The 17,588-nt window shown below is 34.1% G+C and overlaps 1 protein-coding gene across 1 annotated transcript in view; it reads right to left on the reverse strand.

Moving 5' to 3' along the window:
• Nucleotides 1-2,435: 2,435 nt before the first annotated feature.
• Nucleotides 2,436-17,588, reverse strand: part of LOC141678828 (uncharacterized) — a 32,475-nt gene continuing 17,322 nt past the window's right edge. The window contains exons 8-13 of the mRNA XM_074485234.1: nt 14,781-14,949; nt 11,516-11,978; nt 11,015-11,398; nt 9,231-9,434; nt 6,471-6,604; nt 2,436-2,836 (exon numbers count right to left, since the gene is read on the reverse strand). Of these exons, the coding sequence (XP_074341335.1) occupies nt 2,665-2,836; nt 6,471-6,604; nt 9,231-9,434; nt 11,015-11,398; nt 11,516-11,978; nt 14,781-14,949 (1,526 nt within the window). The 3' untranslated portion in view covers nt 2,436-2,664. The remainder of the gene's footprint in view (nt 2,837-6,470; nt 6,605-9,230; nt 9,435-11,014; nt 11,399-11,515; nt 11,979-14,780; nt 14,950-17,588) is intronic.

The following is a 17,588-nucleotide window of genomic DNA, read 5'->3' on the forward strand; positions in this document are numbered from 1 at the left end:
AAATGCTAAATCTGTCTGCTACGTTGGGAATCAAAATAAAGTGCCTTTACTAAAATATTTGTAATGAATCATGGAAACAACCCAAATAAAGTGCCTTTACTGAAATATTTGTAATGAATCATGGAAACAACATCCCAAACTAAATTTCTTGGAGTAATCAAGGTGCTACTTCTCGAAATTCAGCCAATACCTTTGGGCCAAATAATCCGCCTAAAATTCAGTAATCTCTGTCTCAATTTAATTGTTTAATTTAATTTTTATACGTAATTTAAAGTGCATTGATCATATATATCGGTTAATTTTTTTTCAAATTTTATTTTGGAATTTTTTTTTAAATTTTATTCATAAATAAAAAATTTAAAAAATAATCAAAGAAATTATACTATCAAGCCACCCTAAAATACGTGTAAAAATTAAAATGGACAAGCAATTTACAATAGCTATAACATTGAACATTTTAATTTTAGGTCCTAATATCAACCACAAATTCATTAATTACATTGCTAAAATGATAAAGTGGTGATGATTTTGTAATATTTTAGAAAAAATGGTAAAATTATAATTTCACCGCTATTTTATTGACTCTTTTTTCCCTTAAATACTAATTTATGTATTCATTAATTATTTTGCTGAAATGATTAAGTCGTGGCGATTTTTTATTTTTTTGAAAAAATAATGCTAAAATTGTAATTTTATAGTTCTTTTATTGGTTTTTTACGCTCCGTGGTTATTTAATATATAGAAGTGGATGAATGAATCTTTCAGAATTACGGTCGCGGATTCCTTAAGATAAAAATAATAATGTTAGAGGTATTAAATTGAATACATTAACTACACCAAAACGGCGCAACAATCCAAACGCTGTTCCTTGACTTCCTTCTCCCCTCTTCTTCATCTTGTTTCAGAAAACCCTTGCCCTGATCAATGCGAATCAAGAACTTTGTCGGTACCGGATTCAAATAAAAATTTAGATACTACTATAATTGATAATTGTAGCGATTGGAAGCACCGTCTCCGATTCCCGATTCGAAGTCCCAAAAAACGGTGTCGTCACAACAAAAAAAACTACTACTATCGGAGAAGAAGATAACGTTGTTCTTCCCTTACTAGACCCACATAAATTGGTTTACATATGAAGCATATATTACTTTCAACTTACTATTTGACATCCAAAAATTACAAAAAGGTTCATTCTTGTATTTATCTGCAACGGTTACAAAATTTGCCTCGCAATGACTTCAATCATAACCTAGTTGGATCTACTACCTGTTTACTTATAAAGAGAGATTAAGAGGACGTAAATTTGCATACATATGATTTCTCTATCAACAAGATATTTGGTATGCGGGGGCGTGAAATTATTGTCTCACTGATTACCCATATTTTTTTATTACCCACTCAACTATCCCAATAGATACACACAAATAATCTATATATACACACAAAAAAACTTCCTGGCAAAAACTTCCTGGCGGGAAATTATAATTTTAATATTTTTGAAACCCAATAAAAAAGTTTGAAAATATAAGATGTTAATTAAAAAAAACATATTTTTAAGTTGTGTTATATTGTTAAAAACGTAATATCAAATATTGTTTACGGTCTACAAACATGACTTAAATAATGAAATGAATTAAAGAAAAAATGAAAAAAAATGAAATGGTTGAATAACGTGAAATAATGTTCCATTTTTATATTTAACGAAAACGTGATTTGAAGATATGTTTTAAAGTGGGGCCATCTTTTTAAAAAATGACATTGAGAATCATTTTCCCCCAAAGAGGGACAATTGGGGTCTTTTTTTTCAAAATATTGAAAAAAAATATATTTGTAACCTGACAAAAAAAAGTTATTTTTTTCATGAAACTCGTATATTATTCACGTTATGTTCACGCCCGTTTGAAAAATCTTAAAATAACTAATTTATGACTTAAAATTATAACTAAAAATGATTAAGTGATTTATAAGTGATAAGTGGATAAATATTTATAAGATATATAAGTATTTTGATAATTTTATTTATAAGTCATAATTTTTTTTATTTAAATAAATTAAAATAAATAATTTTTAAATATAATCATCTTATTTCGTGAATTTTAGATCAGATTAACATTTTAAAATTCATTTTTTAAAATTCAAGTTAATAAAAAGGCAAAAATTTAAAATAAGTTTAAAAAAAATACGTCATTGCTAATATTCAACTTATCAGCTTATAAGTTAAAAATTCAACTTATAAGTTGAGTCAACAAACACTCCTCGATAAGTATTTACGAGAGCTTATAAGTTAATAAACCCCCACTTATATCATGCTGCCAAACAGGCCCATTGTTGTACATTTCTCTTGACCTTCACTAATTTCTATGCCAATTAGGCCCTCTTCTCACATTGTAACACAATTGGAGTACTAATTCATTCCTAAATGCAATCACCTGTCATACATTCGAAAATCGTACTAATGTCTTAAATTTCATGCACAGGGTTAACAATGATATGTAGATATATTAAGACGCTAGTTAAATCCATTACAACAAAATAAGAGCTCTCCTATGTGCTACATAATCCTACGATTGACATTTCTGCCTCAGCATGGAAGTGATGATATTCCCTTCACCGAACTAACCAAAAATGAATCTGCACATGGTGAAAAGATGCGGCCAAGATCTATCACAACTCAGAATTTGCAGAATTATCGGTAAGCTGCCTAGCTAAAATGACCCTGTCCAGTGTTTGGTCCGGAACAGTAATGCCAGTGATTTCCATATCTGCAACTATAGCAAGAGATGCATCAAGCTCCCCGAGGTCAAGGCATAGGGTGATAACTTCATCATACAAAGGACTGCAACGACGAAGATGCACAATTAGAAAGAGAACGAAAGTCGGTATCTGATTTCTACCAAATATTACAAAAATGCAGCCAGGTGTCTTTTAAAATTAGTAAACTGTCCAACACGCAACATCTATAGACACTAGATGCTTCATTTAGGCAAAAAAAAAAAAAAAAGAAGCAAAAGCTTCTCAATAATGCGGAGTCTAGGATGGGGTATTCACCAACCCCGCCTGATACCGATCCTGATCTACGGTGGGGATTCAGGTATTTTTTCGGGTTCAGAGCGGGGAACAGATATCGGGTAGGGATCCCCGATTCCCATTCCTTGATCCCTATATTTAATAAAAATTATTTTTTATATGTACATTTAGTAATTTACGGTTTTGGGACAGAAGTTTTGAGTTTCCGGTCAGTTAAAAAACTACGCAAAAATATCGACTCAATTTCGGATTGACCCAAAATGACCTGAAAATAGATAGTATACATAATATATATAATATATAGTACAGATCTAATATTTTTATATGTGTGTGTATATATTCAAGTTTCTGTTATATTAGAATATATGAGCTGCAACTACAATTTTTTCCTTAATGACTGGATTCGCCTGATTTCCTCTTACACACACCTACTCGTATGTTTAACTGGAGTTATATAGAACTTTGGGTTTAAGTATGGTTTCGAAGTTGGAATTCTGAGTTTGAAAGTGGTTGTAATGATATGCTAGTTCTAATTATGGGGTCGACACGAATTATTTAGGGTCGAGTTCAGGTCTGACAAAAATCTACACGTTTCTGGTCGGGTTGGTCCAAAAATATGACTGAGTATCGCCAACCTGACAGGTATCGGGCCGGCTTTTGGGATTGGGTTGGGATTCAGTGATCGTAAATTATACCTTGTCCGAAAGTAATTAATCCCCGTCCCTACATGACCCGAGGACCATCCGTAGTTCCCTATTTAGGGACATATATCTGTGCTAGATATGTCTCTGATTAACGGAGATATAATTGGATATAACTTGCTTAATACTCCCTCCGTCCCATCCAATTGTATACAGTTTTTTTCAATGCTCGACACGCATTTTAAGGTGAATATAAAGTATACTTCCATAATTCATTTTTGAAATTTTCTTTTCTGTATTAAACTTTAAACAACAAATTTTTATTCAGAAGAAAAAAAAATTAAAAACTATTTACAGAACTATACTTTAAAGGAGCATTAAAGTGCGTGCCGAGCCCCCGCTCCCCAATCTATCCTACCTAGGGGGACAGAGGGAGTAATATATTATGAGTGTACAACTGTAATACAAACAAATGTCCTCCCCCCGTCTAAACCTTCGTCCCATCTTACTCTGATTCTTATTTTTTGGTTTCGGTCTCTGTACCCATGTTACACACTTGACACTCACAGACAACACCTATTATGTGTCAGATCCTTAAACTGAAATGCAGACACTTTGACCAACTAAAATCTTACATATGAGTTAAACCTAAGCTGCAAAAAGAAAAATTACAAGTAGAAAGGAAGCATTAAATTTGGCAAAAGATATATCAAATGTAAAGGAGAACAGGATACCTAATTTGTGAAATCGTTTACAAAAACAATGGTTGATTTGAGTTGAACGGTATTTTTCTGTAGGTGTCTTTTAATAAACTAATATATTTGCTTATAAATAAATATGTTGTGAGCCTATCCCCTCCCTTGATGAAGAGCAGGGCAGTATTCCTCTGTCAAGTGATTTTAGAGTTCAACACGCGGTTATGTGTCAAGGGTGTGTAGGTCCGAGGGTGCCTCCGCACTAGAAAAAAAAGAAGCAAGGTGCCCTTATCACCATGCTGTTCATCGGCATCCTGGAAAAAAACAAGGTATCCTTAACCATGTTGGTTGTCATCTTCTCCATCCGAGATTTTAAATCCATTACACTGGCTCATCCCATCTAATATATGCTTTCACCAGAACCATTTAAGATGGACTGTAATAACCATCCCTAATTTAATTTGTCGCTTGGAGACAACTCCATAATCATCTTCTCGATCTAGGAACTTGTCTGTATTGTGGAAACTAGGGTGATAACTACTAAGCCTGCAACTTATATGTGAGTTTTTAAATATACATCACAAGGTCCGTGCGTGTGTGTGGCGCCATGACTAAGATGTCTACTCCCTGTACTATGAGCATGCACTCCATGTTGTTCCTACCACGGTTCAGGCCCTACCAGTCTGAAGGTTCAGTAACACTTTTAAGAAGCATGTCAATCCATAGGATCACAACAAATGCACAGAGCAGTCCTAACAGGAAACAAGTCATAACAAAGCCCTAAAACCCAAGTCAGCCAACAGATACACCTTACACGAATGATACAATACAGACATACAAACAGATATATAAACACACGAATGATACGATGCAGGCAATTAACCGAGAACGATGATAGGATAGATGAAGATTTTGAAAATCTTCAAAAAGAGCCTGGAGATGATTTTTAGTTATGTTAAGTTGTCAACTGTTGAGAAGACCAGAACCAATCTAAAGGGCTTGTAGTTGATTCTCTATCTTTATTTTGTTACCATGACTTCGTATTTGTGCCTTGAGTTTGAATATGGTAATCATTAACATGTTTTATGACAATATAATTTGCTTATAACCATGGTTGTCACGGAGCTCGACTAGTCGCGACTAGTCGAGCAGTCGAGAATGAGAAGATGACTTAACTTGTCGACTGGAGAAAATTGGATATTTTGGGCGACTAGTCGACTGACTGGTCGACTGGGCGACTAGTCCGGTCGACTAGTCGTTCCAGGTTATCGACTAATTCATTTTAAAGACCCAAATCTGGTTGCAATCTGGTTGAAAACCATTTTAACAGAAAATTCAGCCCTAATTTCTAATCAAATGATAAAAACCCATCCCAAACAGATGCTCTTCAGACCTTTTCCACTTTTCAGATCTTCTTCAACCCTAATTTACAGTAAGCTTCTTTTTCTTTTTTCTTCGTATGTATATATATACATATATGTACAATAGTATAAGTATATATGATATAACCTTATAACTGTATACATATATTATGTATGTATTTATATATACACGAATTTGCGCGTGTATATACATAAATTTATTCATGTATGTATGCAATTGTAAGTTTTCCATCAGTTGTTTACCCGTGAGACTAAGTTTAAACTGTAAATTATAATAAATAACAAAGTTGTAACAAATCATCATCCTTGGATATGAAATATAAGGACCTAAATACAATATTTTGGTAGATGTTGGAAACTTGAAATTTAGAAGTCTAAATTATAATATATATAAATATATATGCTATATTATATTTAATTACCTTTTTTTTTGCTCGACTAGTCTATGACTAGTCCACGACTTAGCGCCGTGACAACCATGCTTATAACATGTTAAATTTATCGTTTCTGCATTTTTTGCAACTCTTGCGCTCTTTTTAAAAAGCACGCTTATAGCATTGCACTTATGCTCCATGAGGCCTTAGCGCTTCAATGCACATATCGCATTTAATAATTCTGAGTCCTATGAAGTATTACTCAATTAATTTTATCCTCCATTCTGCAACGAGATAATTATGAGCAAGGAAAACTTAAAACCATATCTCTATGTAGCATTTTCAACATACCTTCCAAATGAGTAACCCAAACTGTGAGTCGCTTGCAAAATTTTCAAGAAGGCTGATGGGACAGGAGCTCGTATAGCTGCTCGCAAAATCATTGCGCAATCTCCAATTGTCGGCACACCACCCAACTCTATTACCTGAAATATATTTCGCAAATCATGAATTTCTTACAAACATACAGCAAAAAAAAGCATAAGAATGGGAAAGTAGATATTCTTAAATATGATACTCCCTGTTCGTCACAAATATGTGTCAATCATTCATGATGACATCATGATATGGAAAAAACATGTACATACTGTCTGGATATGATAGACAAGATATACACACACGCGCGCGCGCGCACACACGCATATCATTTACGCCTCCCAACCAGTAACTGACTATACTGCACAAAGCTATATATATTTATTAAGCCAAGCAGATTTGGTAAAATTAACTCAGTCTCATTATCGGAAATTTAATAACAAAAGAAATGTTAGAATAATAGATAACATGTCAGCAAACTGACGTACTGGAAGACGTATATTTGATTAACTAAAACAATTATAACCGGTCCTTCATACTCCAGGACTAGAGAGGTTGTTTCCAAAAATATTACATTTATTTCATTAAATTATATAAGCCTAAGTAATAAGTCTAGGTTCACACCTCCTTCAACGTGAATGCATGCGCGGGTATGGGTGCTGATGGTCACAATTTGGATTATTGTAAAGAAATAAAAGAATCTTTGATATTATTGCTCCAGTGCAATTGTTTTACTATAAATAGACCTCCTAGGCTCATTGTACAGACACCTTTTGCAATCTCTCTTTTAGCTTGGCATACTGTAGTATAGTTTAGGACCTCTTACCTCTTATCACACATCTATTGCAGCTTTGTAGTGTTGTATAGTTTAGGAACTCAATACTTCTTTTCTTTCTTATAGTTTGTATTCAATAAAAAGTTCAAGTTTGTCTTCAGTTCTTGGTATGAGTTTTTATATTTATATTATTGTTGTTTCAATGATGCTTGGCTAAGAACCCAATATTAAGGGCCGGATGTAGTCAGTTGATAAACATGAATTTTATGGTGCATGTGCTTTATTATGATATATTTGTTTTAGTGATTGTCTGCAATATCTTATTTTTGTGAGTAATTTATTACGAGTCACACAAGTATAGTTCGGAGTTCGTATAGTTAGGATCCAAACAATTTTGAGGGTTGAACTAATTAGTAAATTTAATATAAAGTTAAGTTCATACCATACTTAGCCGGTGAAATATGTCCTTCAGACGTTCATATCATTAGTGCTAGTTTTATCGTTTTCATTAGTTCTATAAATTAACAACTTTATTCCCGTTCTCCGTGATTCCACCCATATTTGCGTTTGTCCTCAGGTACGCCCGTGCACTTGCGTTTTTTATTACTTACAGGATTTTTCCTCAACATTGCTTGTCTTTTATTTTGCCTGAAGGTATCATTAACAACATCACTACCCACCACAGAATCACTCACTTTAACATTATTAATTTGCTTCTCTTACCTGCACTTCCTCTCAAGTTGTCAACATACTTAAACAGAAATAAGTTACACAATATAATAGTCGCTTAATGATTCAGACTAGAATCTGATTCAATATGACTTGTCTTCAGGGGCCAAAAGCGGCAATGGGGCAGTGGATGTGCAATATTAGAGCAGTGATAAACTTCCGACCAAAATTATTAAAGATTAACAACAGTGCACAGGTTCCCATGAAAGACAGAGAAATTGAGTAACTTTAATCTTCCTCCCATATTTCCTCTGGTTGGCATTTGACAACATAGGAGAGTGGTTCCATATGTACGTTAACGAGACTCCGCTATAGTGGCGGGTTAATAAATGGCTTTACGATAAGCTACCACTGTTCTTTTTGTCTTCAGTATGGAGTTTAGTCATTGCTATAGTGAGTCTTGGCAATAGGGGAAAGCAAAAACCATTTATCTTGTTAAGCTACCAGTTGGTTATAGAAAAGAAACAGCTCGGTTTAAACTGCATAAACCTCTTCCCATAAAGTTCCGTTGGGGCTTCAAACTCATAAATCTCTCCTCAATGGAGTTGTATAGAAATTCTGAAAATTTTTGTTTCTAACCATACCCTAAAAATGACGAACCAAACTTTTATTGGTTGGTTCATGGTACAGTAGTAATATGGTTTTGTCCATTTCAATCAATTCTGGAAGTTCAGTGTTTTGCTAACGTTTTCTCACCCCTATGTGGTAGCAACAGTTGACTGTTAACTGTTGATTGGGTTACCAAAGGTCTGACAATCTTCAGCAAGTAATGTTAGTACGTACACTAATTTTCGTGGTCTCATGTTTAAAAAGTGACCAAGTTAAAATGCAACATAAGCAGGCTTCACAAGACATTCTTGCGAGATTAAAATTAATTATATGTGCATTTAGCCTCCAAATTTAAGATATTCTAAATGCTTCATAACCAGAGCAGAAATTATCTTCAGTACCTAATATATGTGAATGAGATTGGAGGCAGTAGGATGTTAATTAAGGGAAACCTGATACTCTTTGTTTTCTTGTCCACTACTATATTCTTCCATATTTGTCCAGTGCATACTATTGCGCACATTAAATTGCTAATAAAATAATGAAGTAATTTCCATATTATTCATGTACCAAAGGAAAAACAGGCAATTCCTAAAATAACCAAATTATCATCTCTCCTTAGAAGTTATGTCCCAATTGGAATACCATGCAAGTATAAGGTATAAAAGAAGATAGAGGCGTACTTTTAACATTAGTTTAGTGGCCAGCTCAACTTCCCATTCTTGAGACCATCTCCGAGGACTTCTGTTTTTCACTTCTCTTTCCCATGTCCAACCCCAAGCGTCAGCAATAGTGTACATATCAGATACGTCAAAAACTTTCCTCTTCCTCATCTCTTTAAAAGCTTCATGGATATTCTCTGGAAACCAGTCATCATCAATATCATCCTGCATCGAATTACATACATTAAAAAATACAGTTTATGAGTCACACTTCTACTAAAAGTCAAATCATATATTGGAACTTTAAAACCCCGTACAAATTAGCAATTCCACTTACAGTAGTACAAATTACCGGTCATAATAGTAAAGAATACACATAGCTTAAAGCATTGACTAATCATTAATGGTTGATTGTGAACGAGTTCTTTGATTTCATTTTAATTTTGGTTTTCAGTAGAACATCTATATAACTGTATTCAATTTTAAATAAAAGATCCTATAGCATGAGGCAATCTTTCTTTGAAAAGATATGGTATCACTTTAACAGTGAGCCCAACTTCTTACATTTAAAAACTTTTTTCTTTTAAGAGGCAATATGAGAGATGGAATTAAAATTTACACTTAGGAATGTCTCTCGTCTTTTTTCCTTGTTTGGGTGTAAAACATTAAAACAAAAACGTTTAACATACAAATGTAAACATTGCATCATGATTTTAAACAAAGTACTAATTATGCTAGAGGAAAGAAGGGTTGGTAGGCTTGACAAATGTCTTAATCCAGCATCATAAAACATCTGTTTGTACCGTCAATAAAGCCAGTGCATTCACTGACAACTAAAATGGGCTACTCGGGCTCCATAAGGAGTGTGGGACAAGATTAATATCAGAGTGTCAGACTAGAAACATTGGAAAATTAGGGTAAATATGAATATGTAAAGGACTTTGAAAATCAGGCGGCTTCTTGATTTTTCTCAAATCTGCTTCTTTCTTTCTTCTAATATATGTGTGAAATGCCCTACTTCTACAAAGTGTCTACATTTCACTCAAAGGGTCCTATTAATGATATTGACTATTGAGTCTCACTGTTCCATGGGAAGAATTCGATGGTATATGTAGTGGACTTCGCAGACTCCTGTAAGATGTTAACATCATCGATTACACTGATGTGGTCCTGAAGCTCAACTTTGGGATTTACAACTTTTTTGATTCATCTAACATGTCAATAGTTCAACACAGCTTCACCATTACCCCAAATCAAGAAGATGACTTTTCAGACAAATACTAGCATATTATTGACTTATACTTATACAGCAACAAACCTAATCGAAATTCAACAAACAATCTCTAGTCTTCTTTTCGCTACCAATTACCAACTCATAAATAAGAATAATATAATATTCAATCTACATAAATAATAGGTTATGTATCGTAAATAAAAGAAAGAAAAGGCTATGTTACTCGGACTCAACTAGAAGTGTCTGACATGGATACATGTCCAAGTATCGTACACGGAAACATTTTGAAAAATATGCATGTTTTTAGCCTAAAATAAGTGTCCAAGTCCGTGTGTCGAGTGTCCGACAGGGTACTCGAAGGTAAAACGAAGAGGAGTCCGAGTAACATAGTGAAAAGGAATAATAACAAAATGCAACTCTTGAATATTTAACACAAATAAAAAAGAAGGAAAAATTTCAACAAACATAGATTTCTCTTGATGTATATTTTTAAGCAACAAATTTTAAATTAGTTCAATCATAATGCAAGCCAAACAAAGAACAAGAAGCAGGCAATAATTAACTTTTATACCTCCACTGATGTTCGTGAAGTTCGTCTTCTTGATTTCCTTAATGTGCTTGGTGTTTGCTCCGAATCTTTTAGTAGTTGTACACCAATCATCTGAAGCGGTTTTGCTGCCTCAGCTTCCTTGTCCTTAGCCCTCCCATCCACCTGGATTTCAGTTTGTTCAACTTCTTCCTCCTCTTCATCTGCCTCATCATCTTCAACCTCTTTGGCAACATCATCAACAACATCGATATCATCCAAGACATCATGAGTATCAGACTCTATTACATCAAGTGACTTTCCATATTCGCCATTTAAACCTTCTCCAAGAAATCGACGTCTCCAGAATTCTGTATTTCCTTCCTCAAGCTTAATCCGTGAAATCATTTCATCTAGCTCTTCATCTATCTGTTTATTTTATCATATTCAAGTTAGAATCTTGGATATATACAGAAAAATGGTACTATACTGATCTATTTGACAAGGAAGGCAAGCACTATACAGGGCATGAACTGAAACATTAACCTCTTCTTCTTCCTCTTCCACAGTCGGAACCCAAAGGGGCCGACCTCTAGAGCGATTAATTCTCCTTGCTTTCTGTACACGCTGGTAAAGTATATTTCTGGTTCCATCAGTCGGCAGATCTTGCGCTTCTAGTTCTTCTTTTAGTTCGGACACTAACATCTTGCTAGCAGCTTTAGGCTTTAGAGCATTTTGGTCCGGGCCTTTGATAGTTTTTCTTAGGCTCTCCACCACACGGATATAATCAGATTCAGATACATCACCTAAAACCGAAGGTCCTTCGTTGCGCAAGGTTCTCAGAAGCTTCCTGTGATGCATTTTCCAATCTTCAAGGCATCTTTGCTTGAAGGAGGTTTCCATAGGGTTTGAATATACAAAACCCTCAGCGTCAGGATCCAGAGGAGTTTTTCCTCTTCGAGGAACCCATCGCTTGCGTTCACCAGTCAATCCACCCTCTTCGACGTACCTGTGTGCTTTTTAAAGTTAGTACTTAGTTGTAGTTTCTTGTTGTATCTTACATCAAGAAAATTATAAAGAAAATACTAAAAACAACCAGCATGATATGATATAGATGGATACATACAGACTCTAAGATACCATTAGGAAAAACTCGATCAGCAACAATTACAGAATGAGGTTAAGTCTTTATTGAGGTCACGTGATGCAAGACAAATAAGTTCATTACACATTAATAATAAAATTAAAAGAGATATAGGTTCAACTATAAAATGGCTGAAGAACCCCTACCTCAAAAGAACAATCTCAATATTCAACAATCAAAGTCTATCAGCTATTATGTATGTTGCAAGCTACATGGGTTATACAGAGATCAAAACCCAACTCGGAAAAGTAGAGTATTAGTTACAAGCTAGAATGTTTTTAAATAGTCATAGTATCTCCCACATGCAGCATGCAAGACATATTCTATGCAGTGGGAGTAGACAATTGATTTATCATGGTCCTTCCGAAATCACCTAAAAATGTTCTATAGGCTCTTAATATACCTAAAGATCACTACTGCAATGTCTGGAAAGGGAGTCATTTTTACAAAAATATAATCCTCTTGAAGTATTGGAATATCTGGAAAGGCTCTTCATATACCTAAAGGTCACTACTGGAATGTCCGGAAAGGGAGTCATGTTTACAAAAATATAATCCTCTTGAGGTCGCCAGTTAATGCTATGCAGATCGAATTGGGTGAGTTGACGATAGATGTTCTATGTCAGGATGCTGTACACTTGTTAAAGGTAACCCAGTAACTACAGTTGCGAACCAAATAAAAAGTTATTAGACAAGAAGAACACTCATTTTAACATCATCATCATCATTTCCTTCTACCAAAATCAATTGAAGATTAAGCCAGCCATGTTTTCTTCCCTTTATTCTAAAGAAAGTAACAATATTACTTATACTCCTTTTTATAGCATTGGAGAAACATAACATGCTACCTGTTTTGGACATGGAACGCCACGGGATCCAGATTAATGTCTTCCCCATCTCTAAACTTGCTTCATCTCACAGTCGAGCGACAAGTACTAAAATGTTATCATGAAAATGTGCTTCATTTATTAAAATAAAAGTCAGGCGTTATCCTCCTCTGGCATATAATGTCCAAGTTAAATACAGAATTACGAAATTGTCACACGAAAGCATAAATGAGCATATGTGAAAAGAGCCACCTTTATCGAATTATTCCTATTTTCTTGATTTTAAATAATGATGTGGTCTGGGTGTCTAGATTAATTAATGTCTACCCCATCTCTAAACTTGGTTCATCTCGAGCCACAAGTAATAAAATATTACCATGAGAAATGTGCTTCAGTTATTAAAATATAAGTTTGACCTTGTCCTTCTCTGGCATATAATGTGTAAGTTAAATACAGAAATTACAAAATTATCATGCAAAAACAGATACGAGCAAATCAGAAAAGAGCTAGGAAGCACGTACTCTTCATTTTGGCTGCCGTATGCGAGTCCGACTCTCCCGACTCGGCCACAACTCGCCTGAGTGAGTTTCGGACTCGCCACATGGCGAGTCGGCACAAAAACAGCGCTGGACTCGTCACCGACTTGGTGACGACACGCCTCGGACTAGACCCAACTAGAAAATACCCAGCCCAACTAGAAAAAGACCAGCCCTCCACTATATAAACTTTATCACAGCCACAGGTGGAGGAAAGTGTTGTGCAGTTGTAAACCTGTCTCTTGACAAACCAGAGATGAAGTTTGTTCTTTTTAAACAAGACGAACATTATGTTGACTGAGTTTTTATTAGTTTTCCACTTATTTAGAAAAATTAAACTTTCAGCGCTTTTTATTAACTTATGATTTATGAATGACAATGTGAAGTATTTAACATATACAAATCTTAATATGAATATAGATACATATATATATATTTGTTATTTTAATTTTTTTTGCGGAGTCCCGTATCCAAGACTCTTCGATGATTAGCGAATCCCGTGTCTCCGTATCCGAGTTTGTGCTTCCTATGAAAGAGACTAATCACCTTTATTTAATTATTCCCAATATTTTTTAGATTTAAAAATAATCTGGGTAAACACATCAAGACTGTCCTGTAAAAGAGCATGTACATGCATTGTTAATAAGCAAAGACACTTTTTCATGATACAAATCTGTAGGCAACCCGTGATGTAAAGGCTTTCTAATGTATTCAGTTTTGCTTGCTCGGTCCAGTGATGCAGAATCCAGAGCCAAGGCTCTTAACTATGTGCCATGTGAGAAACCTTGGCTAATATGAACAGGGGAGAATTGTATTAGATCACTTCAGGAACACTTGAGACATTCCTCAGCATTCAGATCAATGTAACAAAAGGCAACTTGTTGAGATTGATTGACATATAAGCAAGAAAAAGATAATTAGTGATATTCTCTCCTGAGAGTAAGATTGGGAATTCTCCGGCAGAGGATCATTCAGTTAGTAAGGTTAGATGATCAAACGACTTCTACTCTGACTAAAGGTGTCCACCTACAATCTGCAACTCTGTTGCTGGCAAGTTGGGCATGAATGACATCAATTCGGACTTGAGGAAGAATGCACAGAATTTATAGTATGAGTACAAAAAAGTATATTCATAAACTTTGAATTACCGAGTACCGTTACTAGGGAATATCAAAGCTATCTGTTTCTCATTACTTGACTTTGTATTCAGTATCAACTGAGAACTAAAACATAATATATACGTAACATAATGTGAAACTTTACTGCAAAACATTATCTGTAAGGTGTAATGAGAAAGATGCACACCTTGCAAAATAATCAATCTCGTAACCAAGATCAGCTTCTTCTCGTAAAGGTTCAATCCAAGAACTAACCAATGTCCGGTATTTTTTGCTCAAGATCATAGCTCTGGGCGGAATCATTTGGTTGTCTTCGGCCATGGCTTCTAAAGCTTCTAGCAGTTCTTCAATTCTTCCTGATTTGAATAAACATGACTAGCTCTTTAAAATATTTTAAAGTATTTGTTTCTAAATAGGAGTGAGCAACGGGTCAGAACTCAAACGAAGCTGAACCGAAAGAACCTAGAACTGAAATAAGAATTTCTAAAGTGGGAGATTAGGCCTTTATATATCATATCCAATCGTCAAACATGAAAGGCAACATGATCGCATAAACAAAAATCTGTCAAAAAGCAGGTATATTAGTTGGAATAATAAGAGAATTCAAGCATCTTAAGTAGAATTTGTCACATTGTTAAAAAAATCCTCAAGAAAATGTTGTATTCTAAATTCTTTTGGTTTTGCAGAATATAAATTCAAGTATTATAAGTTTATAACATTTCCATAGATATACAAAGTTAAATTTGGAGAATCGCTCAACTGTTTGCACTAAAATTTGTACAATCATCGTAAAACTAAGATATTTATAATTTGATGTTTGTGTTTAAATTAGAGTTTAATTATATCTAGTGGAGAATTAATCTATTCATATATATGTTTTATTTGGGGTTAGTAGTTTATCAACATGTAGTGGCTTATATAAAAGCTTACTTGTAAATTGGATTTTAATCCATTAGGTTATATTGTTAGGATTTTCTATTCTTATGTAAGCATTGTAATCCCTCACATATCACTTAAACTTGATTAATATAAAGTGATTTTAATATCAATATTGATTTGGATCTTGGACACGGGTTGTGATCCATATAATCTCCTCCTTTCTGCGGATTGGAAATCCTTGGGATAGTGAATTTTCTGTGGGTAATTGACCCAAGCTTTATCTTGTTCTTGTTTTCTTTCAATAATTCCATTTTTTCTTTATCTTCAACGCCTAGGGTTTATTAGGCGAACTAGGGTTTATTTGATTGAATCAATAATTTTTATTGACCTTTATTTTGTTTAATATTCAGACTTTTGTTATGATAATCACAGTTGAATGCATTGTTTATACGGGGCAATGGCGGCACGTTGCCGGTAGAGGGTCAAGACGGCATTGGCAGATGCCATATACAGTCATATATATTTATTATATATTATATATTATATCTATATGCATAAATTATATATAGAATATAAATTCTAAATAAAGTTGAACATAAGATCCAAATAAGGAGAAGAATATTTATAAGTTAAATAATTATTCGGATAGTTTTACTTATAAGTCACAATTTTTTTTCATAAATGAACTAAAATAAATAATTATTAAATATATTTATCTAAATTCATGAATTTTAAGTAGATTAACATTTAAAAATGTATATTTTAAAACCGAGGACCGAGGTTAATAAATCAATGAAAAAACAAAACAAGTTGAGAAAAAGTACGTCGTTACTAACATTCAACTTATCCGCTTATAAGTTATTAATTCAACTTATAAGTTGGGTGGACAAACACTCGTAGATAAGCTGTTACGGGCTTATAAGCCATAACTGGCTTATAAGTTGCGTGTCAAACAAGGCCTAAACATAAAAGCCACATTTGTTAGGAGTTGTCCCACATCGTTTGCGGGAAGGGCAGATTGCTAGAATATAATAAGCAGCCTATTAACTCCATTGGTACGAGGCCTTTTGGAAGTGACCCAAAAACAAACTCGTGAGGGCTCGACCCAGTTATGCATGCTCAGCAAAAATAAATATAAGTATTACTTAGAAGAAGAAGAGCAAAGTGTATCTGGTGGATTTGAGAGTTGATCTTTGTCGAGCAATTGAGAGAAATTTGCGCTCTTAATTAGGTTTTAGTAGATAGGTTATAGCGTGTATATATAAGATTTTGGGCCTATTCGACCACTTTTTACTAATAAAATTTGGGCCCATATTTTGTTATTTTGTTCGGTCTGGGGCCATGGCGGTCAAAAACGCTATATGGACACCAAAGCACGACAACAAGTACGCTGATGAGGTTGATGCCTTGAGGTTTCTACTCGCCTTAACGCCAAGGCGTCGCCATATGCCTTGGCAATGCCGTATAACTAGTGGTTGAATCGTACAAGTTCATGAATCTTAGAACTCAACTAAACAAAGCCAAATCATATTTAAAAACTATTGTATAGTTGAACGCCTAACTCGTCGCCGCCTAACTCGCCTCTAACTATCCTAGTAAAATCAAGGCGATTGAGGCGCCTCTTAATTTTTTACCGTTTTTCCGCCTAGGCGGCGCCATGAAAATTATGTACATAACTAGGGCTCCAAAATATAATCATTTGTAATAAACCACTAGTAAAAAGTTTAAAGCTTTGCTATAACAGAAAACAAAGTAAGTTACACAAATTAAGGTTGGAGATTGAGGGCCCGTTTGGGGTATCTTAAAAAACGTAACTTATGACTTAAAGTCGAAATGTGTCATATAAATGATATGAACATCGTAACTTATAAGTTATTTAGGTGTTTGGATAATATTACTTATAAGTTGTTAATGTGTTTGGTAAATCATAACTTATAAGTTATAATTTTGTTAAAAATAATAATATAATACATTATTATAAAATTAAAAAGACGAAATTTAAAAACAAGAATATTTAAATATTTATTTGATACTTAAGTAATCTATCTATAATCTATATCTATACTATACTATAATAACCAGAATGAGTTATAATTTGGTATATATTTTTTTGGTT

The sequence above is a fragment of the Apium graveolens genome, chromosome 8 (genome assembly GCF_009905375.1).
Source record: "Apium graveolens cultivar Ventura chromosome 8, ASM990537v1, whole genome shotgun sequence".
In the NCBI taxonomy this organism is placed as follows: Eukaryota; Viridiplantae; Streptophyta; class Magnoliopsida; order Apiales; family Apiaceae; genus Apium; species Apium graveolens.